At 42.4% G+C, this 23,283-nt stretch overlaps 1 protein-coding gene across 2 annotated transcripts in view; it reads left to right on the top strand.

The window, feature by feature from the left end:
• The window catches only part of LOC124789513 (acetyl-coenzyme A transporter 1), a 73,264-nt gene that overhangs the window by 30,300 nt on the left and 19,681 nt on the right, over positions 1 to 23,283 (top strand). For both annotated transcript variants that reach the window (XM_047256900.1, XM_047256899.1), the window contains exon 6: positions 18,536 to 18,720. In XM_047256900.1, coding sequence (XP_047112856.1) covers positions 18,536 to 18,720 — 185 coding nt within the window. The remainder of the gene's footprint in view (positions 1 to 18,535; positions 18,721 to 23,283) is intronic.

Below are 23,283 nucleotides of genomic sequence, written 5' to 3'. Positions count from 1 at the left end.
TGTGAGACACACTTTGTCTGGATCCTCTGTGGAGACACTGCCAACAGTTTCTCTACCATCATATATAGACCTTCACTTCAGTGGCACACACAAAACCCCTTGTGCACACAGCCACTGTTTCATTAAGACTGTGTTTCCTGAGGGGTTTTAGAAATGTCTGACGATAATGTTTTAGAACCCGGAAAATATTTCTTGGGGAGTTGTGCTCATTAAAAATTCATTTAACAACTGATTTTGATTATCATCATCCTAGATCTACCTCTATACTCTGCAGTCACTTTTTGGTGTGTGGTAAGGATACTTCTGCTATCACATGGCGTGCTCCCTTTCCTGTTCTAATCATGAATGATCCATGAGAATAAAAAACCTTGATAAGCCTCTTTATGAGTTCGAATTTCTGCAATTTCAGTATTCTTGGGATGTTTGTGAAAAGAAATAATATGTTGCCTTACTCTTCTTGGAACATACGCCCTCTGAATTTGAATGTTGGAATTTATGTAGTATTTTTGAACGCACTTAACATGCACTGTCACAAGGGCTCACTGCAGCGATTCGTCATGCCAGGCAACAAACTCTTCTTACAACGACCATCTGCATACGCATTGAAATTTAACTAATTATCATACAATGCATTTTGTATTGCCATTTGTAACCACAGTAGATCCCATTATTATATTCTATACTGCTATTGTAGCTGCTTGGTTGGCACGTTAACGGGTTGTCAAACCTTACACTACGGCCTGTAGATTTTTTATGACTGATGCTGCCATCTGTAAGTTTATCAAACTATGTACTATCTTGGTCCATCCAGACAGTTACAATTATCTGACGACATGTGGCACAGAAAACGCTGATAGCACAATCAATTACAGTGCCAGAAAAGAATAGGAGTGAGAGCAAGAGCTAACACTACATGCATTTTGAATGAAGTTCACAACTTTACTGACACAATCCCCACTGAAGATTATGAATATTCTAAAGATTGATTACAGAGACTATTGTGTACACAAAGAGATCTTGATAACAAAATACATAATGTTCTTGGTGATACTGATTCCACTGCTGACATGTCCAAATGTGTATGTAGAGGCAGCCGAGTGCAGGATTTTATACACATCATGGGCAGTAAAGGGGGAACTGCTGAAATCCATGGCTCGCATTATCATCAGTGATAAACAACCTGCTATGACTGTCACTTCTGTTGCTCCACTATCTAATGTTAGGTAGTTCTGTAGCAGTATAGAACTTGAGATGTTTCCTGGAGGTGTCGAGACTTGGGGTCATTTTTTGGAACAGTTCCAGCTATTGGTAGAACAGGATCACACAGTATCCACTATTCATTAGCACATGTTTTTGTTTGGCTGCTTAGAAGGGAAGCCAAAGGATTTAGTTGATGGCATTACTGTGATCTCTGACACATTTGAAGAACTCAAGAGCATCTTCAAAGCACACCATGACAATAAAAATAGAATTATATAAGCTCACCTGGATTATTTGGAATCTATTAAACTTATACACTTTCCGAATCCAGAACCACTTAATTCTACATTTATCAGTTGTATCTGCCATGTCCGTGCTTTCTACGGACTCAGCAAAGACACAAATACTTATATTCTTGTATCAGCGCCACAAATTCCGAGAACTTTTCCTGAGGATACTTGCCAATGCTGTCTTATTCTTTCAGGGAAACTTTTCTTTCATATGGGGGACATACTTCAGTTGATTGAATTTATTGATTGAATTTATAGCAATGGAAACTGACACAGCATTTGCCTCACAGAAGAATAAAACACTGAGTTAGACTCCTGTGGCTGCAGCACTGCATGTCTGTGCTAATCTGAAACAACCAGTACCCAAGGGCAATAAAAATTGTGGTCCATTTTGTGTCATTTTCGAAGAATGTGGACATTGGATCAAGAATGTAATAAAATTACTGATGTCACAAAATGAGAACAGATATTGAAAAGTATTAACTAATGTTTTGTATGAACAAAAGACATAAAGTGTCAGATTGCAGGAAGAAGGATAGGGGATTTTGTACTAGCTATAAAAACCACATCACAAGTCAGTATGTGTCGACAGTAAGGCACATGAAGTCTCAGCATCACAGAGTATCACTTCTGTTAGTAATACAAATGCAACTAAACCAACCTTCATATGTCCTTAATAACAGACACCATGTGTGTATAATTAAAGTAGGGGCAGCAAGTGATCTCTTCAGTGCAGATGCACATTGGTCTCGAACTCTTATGGAAATTGGTAAAATGCCAAGAGTTATGATGATAATAGACAAAGGGCACTGCATTAGAATTGTGTGGATATTTTGAGAATTTGGATCTGACAGGAGGTGTGCTAGGGTAGTCCACGCAGTTGCGACAACCCTGTATCCGGATGGCACAGTGGTCAGCCTAGTACGCAAGAGACCTGGGCTTGAATCCTGGTCTGGCACAAATTTTCAACTTTCCCCTTTGATTTAAATCAATGCTCCCTTGGAGCCAATGCCTGTAATTCCGTCATGTCTTAACCTTCGTATTGTTGCAAATAGCTCAGGTGTGAACCATAGGACCAACAGGACTAAGTAAACTTACTCTGTGCGTGCTGGACAAAAGAAGCCAAGCATCCCTTGCAGCAAATACTTTAATAAAAGATTTGAAACTGCCTGCCATTGATGAACAACAACTTAGTGTTTGCATGTTTGAGTCTCGTACTAGCTCCTTGCGATGGTGTAGCATTGTCAGTTTCAAAGTTAGAAGATGACTTACATTGGCGCATGTGAAGGAGACCACTGCTTCACAACACAGCCCAGAGTTCAAGATATTAAGAATATATCTTGTGTCCACCCACTGCAGTTAGCTGATCCACAGATAGATTCCAAAGAAGATATGCCCATGGAGGTTTTAATTGACAGTGATAATTACTAGAAGTTTGTCGCTGATGGTCTACCAACTTGATTTCTAAATTCATTGTTCTATTTCCCAGCATACTCAGTTAGATCCTCAATGGGAGCAAATCTGCTATTTTTGCAAATTTAGCTGTTAACTTTGTACTTCAGGCTCATATGCCCACATATGACCAATTAACACCATTCTGGGGTTTAGAGACAACTGCCATAACTGTGCAGCATGTTACAATAAAGACCCACAAAGATTCTGTCCTCCTCCAAGAATTTCGAGCATCTTGTCTTGTGCATGATACTCAAAGAGTCATTTGTCTACCTAAGAAATGAAATATTATCTTATATTCTACTAACAGACTGATGCAGAAAGTAGATCTATTAGTTACTTAAGAGAGTTCTTAGTAACCACTCCTTAAAGGATACTTACCACTTAATCTTGTCGGACTACATTACAAAGAACCATGGATAGCTCAAGAAAACGCAGTAACACCATGTTTTATCTTCTGTATCAGGCAGTTAAAAAAGAAAAACTTGGCAGAATAACGCGAGTACAATTTTTGATGCGCCTCCTCACGAGATAAACGCTCCTTCTCTCAACAACACATCAGAGGTGGAACTATATCTTCTGCCAGAAATACTTTTTGTTTTTTTTTGTAGTTTCAATTACATCCTGTGCCTATTATTAGTGACATTATGCAAGCATTCCTGTAACTTCTCTTGCATGAAGATAACAGGGATTTGAAAAGATTTTTATGGCACAGTATTTTTTTGAAGTAGTCACGGAAACTACCATTTCACTAGGCTTCCATCTGGCCTTACATTCAGTCCATTCTTGCATTAAGCAACACTGAAAGAACATGCTTCTAGACATGATACTGCATTTTCCGGCTTTCTCAAATACCAGCCAACAATGTTTTTATGGATGACTTCATTTTTGGTGCAAATAACAGCAATGAAACTATCATTATGTATTATGGACTAACGACCCTCATGAAATTATTGAACTTTTGATTAGTGAAATGGACCACTACTTCAAATCTGTTACAAGACTTATTGGTAACTGAAGGGTGAGAGATTACTACAGATATGTGCTTTAGGCATATAAGTACACAGAAATGGACAGCTTTTATGTTAACTTGGATAATGTCACACAAAAATTACCTGATGGACCTACTACCAAAAGGAAATGACTACAGGCAGTAGCTGAATTTTGTGAGTCACTAGGACTGTTCTGTCCTGTCTCAATCATGGTGAAACTATTGTTCCGAGAAACGTGGTGAAACGGAATTTTCTGAAATGAATCGCTACCCAGTGATCTGACAACGTGATGGAATACCTGGGTGTCCACTTTACCCTCATTGTCTTGCATTCATATTCTGCGATGGATATCAATTAGTAAAAAAATCACAATATTCAGACTCACGTCCAGTAAGTTTTCCCTGACCCAGGGTTGTTTGTGGCTTTTCCTAACTCTTCCCATTTCCTAAACCTCACCAGTCCCTTTCCTTCACCCGTATTCCTTCTCCTTCAACCCTTCCGCCAGAAGGTGGAGCCACTGGCTCCTCCTCCTGCCAGGAGGACGAGCCACTCGCTCTGCAAGGTCGCAAATTTAAATACCTTTATATGTTGTATTCTCCTGTTGCAGTTTGGTGAGTAGATTTTTTTATCTGCCGAGATATATTATAACACCTCTTTCGTAGCATTTGCTACTGGAGTCTGATAAGCATCTCTCTGACACTCTCACACTTATCAAACAAACCTATTATGAAATGTACCTATGTTCTTCAGACTCTCTCTCTCTCTCTCTCTCTCTCTCTCTCTCTCTCTCTCTCCTCCTCTATTAATTCTATTGGCAAGGGCCTCAAGAGCTGACGAACAGTGTCCAAGAACTGTTCTGACAAGGATTGTGTAAACTCTTGTCATTTTTGAGTGAGCTAAATTTCCTAAGGATTTTTCCAATTTGTATGTCTTGCATTTGCTTTTCCTGTATCCACTCTTATGTGTCTGTTACACTTCTGATCACTCAATATGATTACTTTCAGATATTTTACAATTGTGATTGTTTTTATTGATTTATTGCCAATTGTGCAATTAAGCAATAATGTTTTTTCCTGCCTATTAATGTGCAATACTTTACATTATCTACAGTAAGAATCAACTACCAAAGCATCAATCTTCAGCAAGTCTTCCTGTATTTTTGTAGAGTTTTCTGGCATTGCAACATTCATATATACAACAGCTTCATCCGCAAACATCCTCACTGAATTCTGTCTACTGGGAACTTCAGAATACAGTGACAGAACTGATCCAGTATTCTGGTACTTTGTTGTTCACTATATGTCAGACCAGAACTGTATGGGAAACTTTCTGGAACTCAAGGAACATATCAGTAACTGGGGTATCATTTTCTCCTGCCATATGGCTCTCATGGATGAACACAGCAAGTCAAGTTTTGCAAGACAGCTATTATTGAAATCTGTGATGATTCCTGTAGAGGTGGTTTTTGTTCTTGAAAAATATTGTAATCCCTAGATCCAAACACTAAAAAAAGGTAAAACATGTACAGTAAATGCACTGTAAATTATTTGAAGGAATTGCAGAAGACAGATTGTAGTGTTTGTATATGTGGCATACAGCAGTAACATATCAGATATTTGTTCACAAACACGGAAAGTCAAGTGATACTAATGTGGTTGCATCCGTTTCACCTACAGAAATCTGCATTTACTTCACGTATGATTTTATAACCCTGTTTGCTAACTAGTGTGTTTTTTACAGTAATTTGTATTCTTAAATGACATTGACCTTTACTCATATTGTTTTGTGGTTATGTGGTTGTAACTGCTGACTGCATCTTTGAAACCTCCTGGTAATGCTTCCTGTCACTTTATGTAGTTGATGAGGAAACAATTAGAAAAGTAGTGTTTGACTTCATATACTCTGAATAAATATAATGATACTATAATAATTCTACCATGGATTTCATCACTGTGATGTGTCTTTCAGCATTTCTTCAAGTAATTATGGATCACTTTTTCCCACCAGTATTGTAAAATATTCATGTTGTTCAAAAAGTTATTCAAGTTATTCAGAAAGCAAAACAAATGCTGTATTATTAAATGATGAAGCACTCCAAGATTGAGGAAAGAAGCTGAACATTATTAAACTATAGGCATTCAAGAGTGTTGGCTCTATCATTTAGCCCTAAAGAAGTTACAAAGATTAATCAGGTTACTAAAATGAAATCATTCTGCTGTCTATAATAGTGTTTTTGTTTCAGTATTAAAATCACTTGCTGACTTGACAGGAGTTCCTAAGAGACTTAAACTAGCTGTAGTAAAACACATCTATGAAACTGGAAATAATTGAACAACCTTTATTTGCAGACCTGTTCACTCCTTCCAGTCATTTAAAAATGGTTGAGACAGTGGACTGTGATAGAATACTGACACACTTTACTAGCCAGAACTTGTTAACTGTTTCTGTCACTTTCATAAAGGATTCTCCACAGAGAAAGCAATACAAGATGTCACAAATGTCTTGATAGGGCTAAGCAAGAAAATTTATCCTGTTCATATACTTTGTCACCTTGCCAAACCCTTCAACTGTGTGGATTGAAAAATCCTGGTAGGCAAACTAAATTCTCATAGCAAGGTTGTAGTCTTGCCTTGTAACAGCAGGGGGTCTCATTGACAGACAATGTCACAGGCAAAAAACTGACAACAGATTGGGGGGAATGTAACAGATGAAGTCTGGAAATGGTCAGTATATGACCACTCTAGTTCTTGACCTACATAAATGATCTTCAGTGACTTTAAAGGGCAGTTCATAGACGGTTGTGTTTGCCAATGGCACAAGTATACTAATTAAAAGTCCAAATACAAGCTGAGAAGAGACAGCTCGGATGACAGCTGAACACTCTGACGGGTGGTTTACAGCTAACAATTTAAGTTTTAATTTCACAAAGACTTGTATTACTTGATTACAGATAAGCAGTAATGGTAATACTGTGTAAAAATCTTTTGTGTCAAGTTTAGTAAAAAGTTAAAATGAACTCAACACATACAGGAACAAATCCAGAAACTCATTTCAGCTTGTCTTGGTCTTTGAAACTTCACAGGAACAAATCCAGAAACTCATTTCAGCTTGTCTTGGTCTTTGAAACTTTTCTCATTTAATTGACTGAAAGACTAAAATGTTGGATTATGTGGCATATTTTCAATTCCTGTTGTCTTATGAAATTATCTTCTGTGGTGGTGTGTGTAAAATAGATAAAGTGCTTGTTCAGCAGAAGTGAGCAGTAAGAATATTGTCTAAAGTAGATCATTTTGTAGAAGTCTTTTAAGTAACTGGGAATAGTTACATCCTCTTCCCAACGCATTTACTCCTTGAGGTTTTTATCACTGACAGTAACATCAGTTTCAGCTGAACTGCCCCCTGCGGGTTCGGGGGTAAGAATAGGCCCGCGGTATTCCTGCCTGTCGTAAGAGGCGACTAAAAGGAGTCTCAAACGTTTCGGCCTTATGTGATGGTCCCCTCTCGGGTTTGACCTCCATCTATCTAAATTATTCCGAAGAGCGAGCCAATTGGGGAAGGGCACCTTACATGGTGCACTGTATCCTTCGTGCAATTAGACCTATAGCCGTCTTTCTCGTCGTTGCAATGGTGTCCCGCTCATTTTCGATCTCTTGGGCGATTACCACGCTGCACTCTGCAGTGTTTCTTTTAACTGTGACGACGACGTTGGCCATTTTTGCACCTAAGATCCAGCACGGTAGCCAGTCCGTTGTGGTGGGGTCGCCATGTACCCTCTTGGTTGTAGCCCCCTGACAACACAGGGATCGCTCTACTGATGCCTGCGCCGTTCACTCCCCACGTATGCCAAGGAGTAGATGCCCATCTCCCTGGGGCATCAGGACTCCCGGCAATGGCCATCCTGCCAGGTGGCCTTTGCTGTGGCTGGGTGGCGCCCGTGGGGAGGGCCCTTGGTCGGAGTAGGTGGCATCAGGGCGGATGACTCGCAATGAAGCGTGGTACATCATCTGTCGCTGGCGGCCAGCCGTCAGCAGTCTCTAAGCGTTCGAGAGCCCATTTTAAAGGTAACGTTTATGACCCCAAATCGTTCCCCTCCCTCGCCACACCATGGGAGGAACGACAGGCATTGCGTGACACTGAGACGTATTCGCCCAGATATCTTGTCTGTACCAGAGCTGATGGGGAATCCTTTATATCCGTGAAGCCTCAGTTCTTTGTAGAGCATTTAGAGGACAAGTTTGGGGAGGTGGAGGGCTTGTCCAAGATGCAGTCCGGATCGGTGTTGATCAAAACGGCATCCTCCGCCCAGTCGCGGGCCTTGCTCGCTTGTACTAAGCTGGGGGATGTCTCCGTCACTATCACGCCCCATAAGAGTCTGAACATGGTCCAGGGCATTATCTTTCACAGGGATCTGCTTTTACAGTCCGACGACGAGCTGCGCGCCAACTTGGAGCGCCGAGGTGTCCATTTCGTCCGGCGCGTCCACCGGGGTCCGAGGGATCGTCAAGTTGCCACCGGTGCCTTCATCTTGGCCTTCGAGGGTGACACGTTACCTGAGAAGGTCAAGGTGATGGTGTACCGTTGTGATGTCAAGCCGTATATCCCTCCCCCGATGCGGTGCTTCAAGTGTTGGAAGTTCGGCCACATGTCTTCACGCTGTGCTTCCGACCTCGTCTGTCGCGATTGCGGTCGACCTTCCCATCCTGATCATCCCTGTGCGCCGCCTCCAATCTGTGTGAACTGTGGTGCGCACCATCCGCCTTGCTCGCCAGACTGTCCGATCCTGCAGAAGGAGCGGAAGATCATGGAAATAAAGACTATCGACCGCCTGACGTACACTGAGGCGAAGCGGAAATATGATCGGCTTCATCCGGTGCGCATGCCAGTTTCTTATGCCGCCACTGTCACTCCTTCTCCACTTCCATCCGCTCTGGTCAGCTCTCAGAGTCGAAGTCCCACACCTGCCCCCTTGATGGTGGGGGGCACTAAACCTCCTGTTGCTCCTGCTCCATCTACTTCAGGAGCAACACCCCCCCAACCATCGGGGACATCAGTCCCCCCTTCCCGGCCGGAGAAGCGTAAGACTTCTTCGGCTACTCTCGTAAGGAAGGGGTCCCTTGGGGACCTCCCTTCCCAAGTTCCGTCCGGTACAAAGGCCGACAGCCGCCAGTGGCTTAAACAACCGCCAGTCCCTGGTCGTAGGGACACACGGTCGTCGTCTGTCCCTGCGACCGACCCAGTTGCGCCCTCCCAGCCTGCGCCACCAAAGGCACAGCGCGAGAAGCAGAAGAAGAAGAAACTCCCCAAGGCTACCGACATTGCGGTGGCACCCATTCCACCACTTCCTACAAGCTCTGCGTCTGAGGATGAGGTGGAGATTCTGGCGTCCGCTGAGGACATGGATCTCGCCAGTCCCTCGGATGCAGTAGATGGCTGTTGTCCAGGTGGTGACTCAGTAGCAGCAGGGGCCCCGGAGGCGTAATCTGCCTCCCCAGTCCCTTCACGCCTTTCCCATCCATGGCTAATAACATCCTGCAGTGGAACTGCAGCGGTTTCTTCCACCATCTCGCTGAGCTCCGCCACCTTATCAGCCGTCATCCTTTCCTTTGCATTGCTCTGCAGGAAACTTGGTTTCCAGCAATGCGAACCCCCGCCCTCCGTGGCTATCGGGGTTATTTTAAGAACCGGGCAGCTTATGCAAGGGTGTCTGGTGGCGTCTGCATATATGTCCTGAACTCTCTTCACAGCGAGTTTGTGCCTCTACAAACAGCTTTAGAGGCTGTCGCTGTTCGGGTGTGGACGCCCCGGGCCATTACCGTCTGCAGTATTTACCTTCCACCTGATGGTACTGTCGCGCAGCATGTCCTGGCTGCTCTGATAGCACAACTGCCGCCACCTTTTTTGCTGCTGGGCGATTTCAATGCCCACAACCCTCTATGGGGTGGGACTGTCTCCGATGATCGTGGTTGGGCCGTGGAACATGTGTTGGCTCAGCTCGACCTTAGCCTCTTAAACACCGGTGCTCCCACGCATTTCAGTGTGGCCCATGGCTCGTTCTCGGCCATCGATCTCTCTATTTGCAGCCCTGGACTTGTCCCATCCCTCCACTGGAGGGTGCATCCTGACCTATGTGGTAGTGACCATTTTCCCATCTATTTGTCACTGCCACAGTGTCATTCTTCTGGGCGCTTGCCCCCCTGGGCTTTCCACAGGGCTGACTGGCCAGCTTTTACTTCCGCTGTAACCATAGCGTCTCCCCCACAGGGTGACATTGACGAGGTGGTCCGTGTTTTAACCATGTCCATCATTTCAGCGGCCGAGGCTACCATCCCCCGTTCCTCTGGCCTCCCTCGGCGGAAGGCTGTCCCCTGGTGGTGGCCGGAGATTGCTGAGGCTATTCGCGACCGTAGGCGGGCTCTCCAGCGTCATAGGCGGCACCCGTCTCTGGAGACCCTCATCGCCTTTAAGAGGCTCCGTGCCTTCGCCCGTCGACTTATTGCACGGCGTAAGCAGGAGTGCTGGGAGAGGTACGTCTCCTCCCTGGGCTCCCGTGTCTCGTCCTCGCACGTGTGGTCCCGGATCCGGCGGATTTATGGCTCCCAGACCCTTGTGGGTGTCCCTGGGCTCTCCTTGGACGGCGCTGTCTGCACGGACGCTGCCGCCATTGCTGAACGGCTCGCCGCGCACTTTGCTCAGAGCTCTGCGACTGCATCCTATCCCCCCGCCTTTCGCTCTCTAAAGGAGCGAGCCGAACGGACGCCGTTCTCATTCCACACGCGTCGTTCTGAAACATACAATGCTCCTTTCAGCGAGAGGGAATTCCTCGCCGCCCTCGCCGATTGCCCTGATACAGCACCAGGCCCAGACTGCATCCATGCGCAGATGCTGAAGCATCTCTCCAGGGACTGCCAGAGACACATTCTCGCGATATTTAATCGCGTTTGGAGAGAAGGCGTGTTCCCGTCGCAATGGCGGGAGGGCGTTATTGTCCCCATCTTGAAACCCGGTGCGGACCCACTGGCGGTGGACAGCTATCGTCCCATTACCCTCACCAACGTTTTGTGCAAATTGCTCGAACGTATGGTGGGGCGGCGTTTGTGTTGGGTCCTTGAGTCGCGCGGTCTCCTCGCTCCATCCCAGGGTGGCTTCCGTCGGGGCCGGTCTGCAGTGGACAATTTGGTGCGGCTGGAATCTGCTGTCCGTACGGCTTTTGCCCGACGTCAGCATCTTGTTGCTGTATTTTTCGATCTGCGGAAGGCGTATGACACCACATGGAGGCATCACATCCTCGCCACGTTGCATGGGTGGGGTCTTCGTGGTCGGCTCCCGGCTTTTATTCAAACCTTTCTATTGCACCGCTCTTTCAGGGTGCACATCGGTGCCGTCTCTAGTTCCTCTTATACACAGGAAAATGGGGTCCCACAGGGCTCGGTGTTGAGTGTGTCCTTATTCCTAGTGGCCATTAATGGTCTGGCTGCAGCAGTGGGGTCGTCGGTGTCTCCTTCTTTGTATGCCGACGACTTCTGCATCTCATTTAGCTCCACGACTACGGGAGTCGCCGAACGCAGGCTGCAAGTCGCCGTTCGCAAGGCAGCATCATGGGCTCTGACTCATGGCTTTCAGTTCTCTGCTGCCAAGACTCGAGTTATGCACTTCTGCAGGCGTCGGACGGTCCACCCTCATCCTGCACTTTACCTCGACGGCCACCTGCTTGAAGTGGTGGACACTTGCCGCTTCTTGGGACTCGTGTTTGATGCCCGGCTCACATGGGTTCCTCATGTTACTCGGCTGAAGCAAAAATGCTGGCGGCACCTCAACGCCCTCCGCTGCCTTAGCCACACGTCTTGGGGTGCAGATCGCTGCACGCTGCTGCGGTTGTACCGCGCCCTTGTGCAGTCCCGGCTTGATTATGGGAGCCTGGCCTATGGGTCTGCGTCCCCCTCAGTGTTGAAGTTGTTAGACCCCATACACCACTGTGGGGTTAGGCTTGCCACTGGCGCTTTTCGCACCAGCCCCGTGGATAGTCTACTGGTGGAGGCCGGGGTTCCCCCGCTGCGGATTCGCCGCCATCGTCTGCTCGTCGACTATGCTGTCCACGTTCATTGCTCGCCAGATCATCCCAATCGTCGCCTGCTTTTCCCTGCTATGGTCCTCCCTCTGCCCGAACGGCGACCTAGGTCTGGGCTTTCCGTCGCTGTCCGCGTTCAGTCCCTGCTGTCGGAATTGGGTTCATTCCCTCTTCCGCCTCCCTTCCGGGTCCGTGCACCTACGCCTCCCTGGTGTTTGTCCCGGCCGTCCGTCCGTCTGGACTTGGCACAGGGACCCAAGGACTCGGTTCCGCCTGTGGCCCTCCGTCGCCGTTTTCTTGCGCTCCTCGACTCATTTCCGGGCTGTGAGCCTGTCTACACTGATGGTTCCCTGGTTGATGGTCGCACTGCCTACGCTTTTGTTCACGCTGCCCATGTTGAGCAACGCTCCTTGCCGGCTGGCAGCAGTATTTTTACTGCAGAGCTGGTGGCCATCTTGCGAGCTCTTGAGCATATGCGTTCCTGCTCAGATGCGTCCGTCGTCATCTGCAGTGACTCCCTGAGCAGCCTCCAGGCCATCGACCGCTGCTATCCCTCTTCTCCTCTGGTGTCCTCTATTCGGGAGTCTGTTTCCACCATTACCCACTCTGGTCGTTCGGTGGTTTTTGTTTGGACGCCAGGTCACGTTGGCATCCCGGGGAACGAACGTGTTGACAGGCTGGCCAAAGGGGCGATAGACGCCCCAGCTTTGGAGATCGGCCTTACGGCTCGCGACCAGCAGCTGGTGTTGCGCCGTAAGGTACTTGGGATGTGGGCTGCTGAGTGGCGTGGCATGACAGCCCCGAATAAACTACGGGCTGTCAAGGGGACGACCGATGTGTGGCGTTCCTCCCTGCGGGCTTCTCGCAGGGACTCGGTAGTCTTGTGTCGGCTGCGCATCGGCCATACCTACCTGACGCACGGCCATCTGTTACGTCAGGAGGATCCCCCCTTGTGTCAGTGTGGGTCCCGGCTGACTGTCGGCCACATTTTGCTGGAGTGTCCTCGACTGCGCACACTCCGGCAATCTTTTAATCTCCCGGGCACTTTGGCTTTGGTTTTATCCGACGATGCCTCCATGGCTGATACCGTTTTAAATTTTATCCGTGGTAGTCCGTTTTATGGTTCGATTTAGGGAGGTCCTGCGCCTTTCCCTTTCTGTGTCTATTGTCCTTGTGTCTGTTGCTGTTCTGGTGTGCCGTGAGATTGTTGACTCTTTCCCATTTTTGATCTCGTGGTCAGTCAACCAGTCTCCGGCCATCTTCCTTTCTTCTGTTTCTTTCTGTCTGGTGTTCCTCTGTCCTGTTCTTGTCTGTAGTGTTTGTTGCTGAATTTGTGTGCTTTTAGCGCCTGGGGGGACGTCTCCTCCCCCTTTGGTTTTTATCTGCTTCGTAGATTTTCGGCTCGGCTGATTTTGGAATGGGGGACTGATGACCTTCGCTGTTTAGTCCCCCTTAAACATACCAACAACCACCACCACCTCAGCTGAACTCTGATCAACACAGTTACAATAGAAGACAGAAAAATAATTTTCACTTATGCCTACAACAAGCTCCTATCTGACATAAAACAAGAAAATGGAGTCTGTACTAGTTTGAAAGAAAATTAAAAATAAACATAATTAGTTACTTTTCCTACAAACCGTCTGAATATCTTTATTCAAGAACTGCAAAGTTTGTTAGCTACATGCAAGTACTAGTGTTCGTTGTAAAGCTGCACAACATGTACTAATGTACTGTAAATTGGACTCGGTTGTTACAGATATAGGTAACTATTTTCTTTGAAAAATGCCATTGTAGTCATGTAAACGTTAAGCTATGAATAGGAGACAAATATTACTAAACTTATTTGGTTGTTGCAGATTCTTGTTAATATTTATTTAAGTATTAGTCCTTTTTATTTTAATAGCACTGAGTGAAATCGATATTGCATGTGTCAAATGCAGTGAAATTGTGCACAACCATTTACAAAAGGAATTTTTTAAAATTTCTACGTACATTAAACTTCCATTACAATTCAAAGTCTGTAACTGTATTCCACTTGTATATGTAAGTGAATAGGAAATTTAAGATTGTGCATTGAGAATGGACGTCATCCATGCACCTTATGGTCATTTGCAAGGTGTAAATGTAGTTGCACATTATCACTGAAAAAAAAAAAATGAAATGAGCGTACGCCATAGTTGGCAGGGAGGCCCCATGCGGGGAAGTTTGGCTGCCAAGTGCAAGTCTTATTTCGTGCAATGCCACATTTGGCTACTTGCGCAACAGTGATGAGATTGAGGTGATGATGAGGACAACACAACACCCAGTCCATGAGCAGAGAAAATCTCCAACCCAGCCAGGAATCGAACCTGGGCCGGCTTGCATGGGAGAAGAGCATGTTGCCACCCAGCTAAGCAGGCGGACATTACCCCTGGGTAGTAATGGAGGATGGTTGTAAAGGTTTTTAAAGCAGATTTACTTCCTTGAGGGTTTTTATGTTTTCAAGGCGTTTGCTTAAAAGCTTCAAACTCTTGTCAAATATGCCTCCATGGCATTGGAAAGTGTTGTTGTGAGTTAGGTGAAGGTTTTTGTTTAGTCTAGTAGTGTGTTTGTGGTACATCACAGTTCCTTTGTAGTCTTCTATCTTTTCCATTTAATTTACTTTATAGAACAGGAATGCTTCTATAATTTAAATATGTGCCAGATGAAGTACATTAATTGTTGAGAAAGCAAGTTTGCATGATTCGTTTGTTCTACTTTCATTTGTTATTCTAATGACATCCTTCTGCATTCTGTAAATATTAAGTGATGCTGGAGAGTTTCTCCATAATGTTACACAATAATTTCATGGGAGACTGAATGTAGGCACAGTAAGCACTCATAATTGTTGTGGCACAAAGTTTCAGTGCTCTTAAGACATAAGTTTACTTAGCTTGTTATTAACATGTTTGACCTAATTTAGATCACCTTTCACTCATACATTTAGGAATTTTGTTTCTGAGCTATATACTTCTATGTTTCATAGTGCACCAGCAAGTATGAATAACATCTTTGAAACAGTAGAAAATGGCCTTTTAACCCGATACTTAGATAATTTAAAATAAAAAGTTGAGATACACGGGGAGAATGTTTGTCTCTTTGTATAATAATGTATAATGTTTCTCTAAGAACCCTCATTCAAGCCAGTTACAATATCTGCATCTAATTTTCTTTCCAGTCTTTGTCACCACCATCCATACCTTTTTGAACATTGTGTAAGAAACAGGAAAATAAAGCCAAAGTACTAATATTTGCAGATGTAAGTACTGTTTCCTCATACGTGACTCATTTTTGTGCCTTACTGCTCACTTATTTAACATCTGGAATTGTAAAAATCAGTGAAAGGATAACATTCTGTGAGTCAGACTGGGGTATGTCTGAAGTTTGAATGTGGTAGGGAAGTGATAAAATCTGAATAGGGAAGTGCAAAGGCTCAACATAAATACTATGAGGTCCAGAGAATGAGTTTCTGTGTACAGTTTAGAGGTAGGGTGTTCTTGCCATTCTCTGCAGCAAACCAGCAAAAAATAGTTCAGGTGTACATGCTGATGTTACAAGCAGAAGATGAAGATGTAGAGAAAGTATGTGAAGCTATTGAACCAGTAATTCAGTATGTAAAGGGAGATGATAATCTAATAAGCATGGATCATTGGAATGCAGTAGTAGGAGAAGGAACAGAAAACTGATTTATGGGAGAATAGCGCTGCAGTAATAGGAACGAGAGAGGAGAAAACTTAATGAGATCAGCAATAGATTTCACCAAGTAGTAGTGAATACACTGTTCTAAAATCATAAGAAGAGGAGGTGTACTTGGAAAAGACCCAAAGACACAGGAAGATTCCATCTGGATTACATTGTGGTCAGACATATTCCAAAATCAAATATTGGATACTCAGGAGCAGATATAGACTCTGGTCATAATTTAGTAATGATGAAGAGTAGGCTAAGCTTAAGAGATTCGTCCAGGTGGAGCAGAATGGGGAAAAATATATATATATGGGATAATGTAACATTGAGGACTGATAAAAGGGGTGTTTGACGCTCTCTAAGGCTGTTGATATTGTGATAAGGAGTACCACTGTAGGTACTTCAGTTGATGAAGAATGGACATCTCTAATGATGGCAATCAGAGGTGTCGGACAGTCAAATGTAGCTACAAGGAAGGTATATATGATGAAGAAATCTTGGGTAACAGAAGAAATACTTTAGTTGATCAGTGGAAGAAGGAAGTACAAAATGTCCTGGGAAAGACAGGAATACAATAATATGAGTCACTTAGGTATGAAATACAGTACATAGTATGTTCAGGAAGCCACAATAAAATGGTTATAGGAAAAATGCAAACAAATTGAATAAAAACTGATCATCAGGACTGACTCAGCATGTAGCAAAATCAAAATAACTTTTGTTGCAATTAAAAGCAGTAATATCAACGTTCAGAGCGGAATGGAAATTCCACTGTTAAATGCAGAGGAGAGAGTAGGTAGGAGGAAACTGTACATTGAAGGCCTCTACGAGAGGGTGGAATTGTCTAATGACATGACTGAAGAAGAAATGGTAGTCAATGTTTAAGATTTAGGGGATCCAGTATTAGAGCCAAAGTATAAAAGAGCTTTAGAAGACTTGTAGTCAAATAAGGCAGAAGGGATAGATGACATCCATTCAGAATTTGTACAAACATTCAGGAAGTGGCAACCAAATGACAGTTGAAGTTACTGGGTGGAATCTGTGAGACTGCAGACATATTTTGGGGACTTTTGGAACAATATCATTAACATAACCCTGAAGATAGCAAGGGCAGATAAGTGTGAGAACTATCGCACAATCAGCTTAACAGCTTATACATCACAGAGGCAGTTCTGATGCACTTGGTAATGGAAGTGAGCCTTAAGAAAATCGAGTTGTGTTTCTTAGGATTTGTTGACCTAAAAAATGTGTTCAGCAGTGTGAAATGGTTCAAGATGTTCGAACTTCTGAAAAATGAGTAAACTTTAGGGACAGACAGATAGCATACAGTAGCACAAATACCAAGATGGAGCAGTAAGAATGGAAGATCAAGAACAAAGTGCTCAGATTAAAAAGGATGTAAGACAAGGATGAATTCTTTTGTCCCTACTATACATAGAAGAAACAACAATGGGATAAAAGAAAGGCATAGGAATGGGATTAAAAGCCTGTGGTGACAGGATATCGATGCTAGCATTTGCTGATTATGTTGTTATCCCATGGAACTCAGCAGTGTATGTTAGTGGGCTATGGACTATGGGGAAACCGTAAAAGAAGATAATTGAAGTGTTTGAGATGTGGTGCTACAGAAGGTTGCTGAAAATTAGTTGGATTGTTAAAACAAGGAATGAAAAGATTCTTCCCAGAATCATAGAGGAGAGGAACATTTGGAAAACATCAGTATGATAGGACATGTGTTAAGGCATCAAGTAGTAACTGTCATGGTACTAGAGGAACAGCAGAATGTAAAAACTGCAGGAGAATACAGAAATAGAAGTCCATCCATCCATTATGGTGCCCAATTTCCAGTATGATACCTTTCCAATTTTTGCAAAGCACTGTACCTATATAGTGTACTATTATGAGCTTGTCTCTCCCAAAGACATTTTGAAGTTACTTCCAGCTTCCCTCTGGGAGGAATTACGTTTACCCGTTCTGTCTGCATCTAGGGTTTATTGCATGACCAAATACTATATTATTGTTCAAAGAGCTTTTGTATCATGTAACTTAAGATTGAACCTAGAAACTAGCTGAGTATTTAACTAAGTAGATGTGGGAAACTGCCTAAAAACCACATCCGAGCTGGTTAGTATACCAGGCCCTGACATTCATCCATGAGGTGGATTCAGTGGGGGGGGCTGGCGCACCTCCTCATGTCCTGGAAGAGGACACTTTAATGCACTCAGCTGTCTGCACAGATATGGAGTTGGAAATGCACCCAACAAATAATTGAGATGTAGCTTGTAAGTGGCAATCAGAAATGAAGAGACTGGCTGGCACAGGAAAGGAATTTGTGGCACGCTGCGTCAAACCTGTCAGAGGGCTTATGACCCAGAAAAGTAAAAATATGTTCATTTGTTTTGAAGAACATACTGTGAACAGGAGAACAGTAAATACTCCTTTGCTACAGCAATGTTATTTATTTAGATGCAGTTAAAACACCGTTCTAAGTTTTATTAACTTTTAAGTTTGGAAGTGTTATAGAAATACCAGTAACTTTCAGCAAGTGGTCTGCTTATCCTGTCCTCTAAATCAACAACTGACACTACTAACTGAAAATGTGTGTGTGTGTGTGTGTGTGTGTGTGTGTGTGTGTGTGTGTGCGCGCGTGCGTGTGGTGTGGTGTGGTGTTTGTAATGGTTATTTATCACAAGAGAATTAATTTATTGCCTTGTTCTGGTGACTCCATTTCAAATAGCATTCTGTATTAAGTAATTTAGGGGCTTTTGTGTAATTTTGTATAGTTTTATTTTCTGGATTTTATGTTTTTTACTTATTTTTACTTGTAGATTGGATTTTCTGCGTGTGATGCTGTGACTAGCTTAAAACTAGTGGATGCTGGTGTTCCCAAGGAGAAGCTGGCACTAATAGCCATACCACTTGTTCCACTGCAGATAATTTTGCCATTGGTGTTAAGCAAGTATACTGTTGGACCACGTCCAATGGATGTTTACCTGACTGCGATTCCCTATCGGTGAGTGGAAGAAGTATATTTGTTATATAGTTTGAATTATTTTACTTCTGTTGAAGAGTTTGATGGTTGAACATTCTTGATAATTGAAAACCAAGGCTGCATCAAGACTTGAACCTGCCATTTGTACATCTGATTGAATTGCGTATAATATATTTGGAAGGAATACCCATGACATGAAAAATATAAATCTTGTAAAACTTATATTTATCTTAAGGAAGTGTCAACTTTAAAGACAAATAATGTTGAAACCATTGAATTTCTTATAAAGGGAAGAATTTTCTGAGTGGCTCGAATTTAACAGGCAAGCAGCGCAGTAAATTGTTTTGTTAAAGGAGATAATTGTAACGTCCAAGACTCCATTATTGTAGCCCAAAAGCTGCAGAATAAGACTCTTTTGTTAGTACTGGATCGCAGGGAATGTAAGAAACTGACATAACTTTGTTACAGTGCAATACATTTTGTTGTGCCCAAAAGGCATCAGTGCACAGCTCTTTTTCTTTACAAGTCTCATTAAACAGATTTTAAGGAATGCATGTATTACTAAGAATTCATTTGGTAGGTTAACAAATAGTCTACTATCCATTTTAGTTGATGATTAATGTGTGGTTTAGACCAGGTATTCTTAGGATATTTACTCATCAGATGCAACTAAGATATCCAACATTTGATAATTGCCTCCATTGTCTTCTTAAACACCAAAGAAATAATTTCTAACACATTTTAACAGTGTCTTCTTTGTATTCATAAATTAGTAAATGCAAATAGCTTTGCAGATAAGATTTAAAGGGTATTCGGCAGAGGTATACTGACAGTGGCACCTGGTCGCTGTTCTTAAAGTGTAGCTATTCCCGATATTATACATTAGCGCTGTCATTAGTGGGACTTTAAGAATATAATGATGGCCATAAGCTGCATACAGCTTCAGAATGTGGAGAGAAATAGAAGGATAGTAGAAGAGTACAAAATAGTAAGACATTATTTGAATAAAGATGAAACTGCAGCTCAGAAGCAACTGGAACTGTAGATTTGAAAGTGTATGTGTGAAATTTCAGTTTCTACTTTATTACTGTGTACCCCATGGGTTTCTGAAATTCACAGTTTGATGAATATTGACTAAAATTTGATTGCCTTGTGTTTCTGTAAACAGGTTTGTTTCACATCGCCTTATCTGTGGCTATAGAGGAAACATATGCACAAAATTTATACCTGAAAAGCAGCTGGGCATATAACTTGGGCAGGCAGGAGCTCTGCCTAACAGCACACTCGAACTAAATTATGTTTTGGAATAACAAATGACAGTAGCAATACATGAATGATCAGTCATCTCGTGCTATGTTCCAAAACTTAGACATCCCTAGTGTCTTGATAGCCTTCTATATGCGCTGAAAAAAACTGAGAAAGAGTCTGTTACTAGATGATAGTAGGGTACAGGATCAATTATGTTTCAAGATACTACAGTGAACTACATAAATACCATTCCATTTCTTGCCCAACCATGGAGTGCCTTTTCAATAATTGTGTGCAAGCAATGAGTTTCTAAGGAAGTGACACAAAGGGTTGTCTTTTGAAGATTGTTGTGGTGACTATTAAACAATGAAAAGTCCAGGATGCAGTTGCAAAAATATGGAAATGATAGGTTGTTACACATTACATAGAAGATGCACAGAGATGCAGACAGGTACAAATAGAAAGGATACAAGAAATATTCAGCATTTAGACTAAGTCCTTCATCAGACATACACACACACACACACACACACACACACACACACACACACACACACAACATGGCCACTGTCATCCATGAGTGCTAAGGCCTTGCACTTAGCCTTGCACTGAGATACGGCAATAGCCATATGTGTGTGTGTTGTCTGAATGTGTTTTTTTCTTTTTCATTGCATCTGTCTGCAACCCACTGTCTCTCCAATGTGCTGAGTAGCAATCTATCCTTTCCATATTGCTGGTAAGATGAATATTAATATTTTACACTAAGGTTACAGTAAAGTACTACCTCAGCTTCTAAAGATGCCCATAATTGTTTTAAATTTGACTGATTTTAGAAAATAAAATGCTTAAAAATGTAACAATACCAGAGAAGGAAAGTTGCTACTCACCATATAGCGGAGATGCTGAGTCGCGATAGGCACAATAAAAACACACACGTAAATGCAACTTGCACACACATCTGCAGTCTCAGTTTAGACGGAGGGCAGGAGAGAAGGTATAGGACATAGTTCTATCACATATGGCTATTTACTGCAGCTTGATGTCCCATCCCTTTGTGGCACCTGTCATATGCCCAGTTTTAATGGAGTACATTTATATTCTGACAAGAGGGCAAAAGGAAATTCAACCAGGCACCTCCCCTTTATACTTCGCATTGATGAGGTAAGTTTGATACAACTTTTTTTTTTTTTTTTTTTTTTTTTTTTTTTTTTTTTTTTTTTTTTTTTTACTCCAGCCTAGGCTTTTAAGTTTGGTGTATTGCAGAGTATTTGACTTATCCATTTTCAATTAGTGATCAGCCACTCAGACTTTCTGTTAAAACATTTTAGATTTTTCTCTGTTGATTTCTATTGTCATATTATCCCACCTTTTCATGCTTGGCATAGTAAAGTTTTTTTACAGTTGGGTTGATTATGTGTCTGTAAGTGTGACTGTTCATTTAAATTTTGAGTTTTGTGGAAAATTTTAACTTTTGAAGTTTTAACCACACTTCTCTTCATGTTTTTTGAGTAGTAAGGTTGCTAAAGACCCTGGTATCAAGAGCCCTAACCTATCATCATTCCCGTAATCAAAGTTATGGTATGGCCATTTTGAATGACTCCATCTCATGAGAAACATTTAAAAAATGCCTGAGGATAATTGTTTACTGAGATGGAAATAACTTTTTAAAAATATGTAGTCACTTATTCTTAAAAATAGTACATCATCTCTGTGAGGACTTCAGTGATTACAGAATATACTTTAATGCTACATTTGAAACAAGTTTTCTCTCTGTGACAGATGAACCTATATAATGCTCTCTGGTACTGTAGTGGCCCCATTGTTGGAGATTCAGACAATAGTGAATGGAAATTATTTTAACAACAATAACAATTTATATGTAGGTTTTAGATGAAGTAAAATGCTTCAGAGTTATGCCTAACATTCTTCAATTAATTGTATTACTAAATAAGCAAAATCAAGCTGATGTCAGGCTATGTAAACTATGCAGGTTATTTTGTAGTATACAGTGCACCCAGTCCTGCAGTGTTGTGTGACAGTATAACACACCTAAGAAAAAGGTAGTGTATGAACTTAGGTGCTAGGAGATTAATTTTGTGAGGCATATTTGCTACTGTTTATTACTCCTGTGACAAATATTTTACACACACCGCAAGTACATAATTGATAGTTTTTTGTTGAAAGATTTTATTGCAAGGTACATTATTTGTGGCAAGTAAAACTGTTATTTCCTTGCCAGCCCTTTTATGGTAGTTTTTATCACTGTTCCTTTGTGTACTTCTGAACTATTTGCTCATATGTTTGTGATGAATGTTGGTATTATATTTGTCATTAAATTCAGGATGTTAAATACCTGTAACAGCTTTGTTGATACACTGACTAACAGGTCAAGAAAGAAATGTTATTGCAGAATTTGTATGTACAGCAACAGGATGGCTGGCATTATTTATAGGTTTCTGGCATATAGGCTGCTGTTTCTTAATTCTAGGACTATGCCATCCTTCTGTGTTGTTAAAAATACCATAGACAGAACTACTTTTAATCAAGGTAATTTTTCTTGCACATTAATTTGTATGATACGGATTTAGCCCTGTACATTGAGAGACCTGCTACTTTTATTTTTGTTGTAAGTTTTGTGAATATATGTTCAGTGAAATGAAATGTTCAGCTGATAATGTGAACAACATTATCCTCTGTTTCATTTTTAAGACAACAGTTGCATCCACCCCTATAATCAAAACAAATAAAAAATAAATATAATTCCATCTTGTAGTTATGGAGTGTGAGACTGTGGCTAATCGATAAATTGTAAAAATGATATTCCAACAGCTGTGATTTCTATAGCTTTTTACATGGGCTATCATTTTCAGTGAGATAATTCACAAACATTCAGAAAACACTCACTCATGTTTACCTGAATAACACTATTTGCAGATGTTTTGGGTACACACATTCAGTCTGGAGACGGGGTGGGGGGGGGGGGGGGGGGGGGGGTAATAGGGTGGCAATAAGAAGAAGAAGAAGAAGAAGATATTTGGTTTCAGTTTTACAGCCATCATCAAATCCACAATGCTAGAAATGTAAATACAAAGGTTGGAACTTAAATAGTGGCAACTATTTATTCACAGTTGATACAAAAGAGTTACATGTTTGCACCTGTGACTGTCCTTCAGAGTAGTCACCAGTATTGTGTAGAACCCATTGCCAGCAATGTGGAAGGTGTAGTATACCGTTAGCAGAGCCTGTTCTGTTGATGGTGTGAATGGACTGGTCTACTGCCTGTTGACTCGCAGGAACAGTTCTGAAGTGAATGCCATGAAGTGGTTCTTTCATCTT

Source organism: Schistocerca piceifrons, chromosome 3, assembly GCF_021461385.2.
Source record: "Schistocerca piceifrons isolate TAMUIC-IGC-003096 chromosome 3, iqSchPice1.1, whole genome shotgun sequence".
Taxonomy (NCBI): Eukaryota; Metazoa; Arthropoda; class Insecta; order Orthoptera; family Acrididae; genus Schistocerca; species Schistocerca piceifrons.
This window is presented reverse-complemented; position numbering and strand designations above follow the sequence as displayed.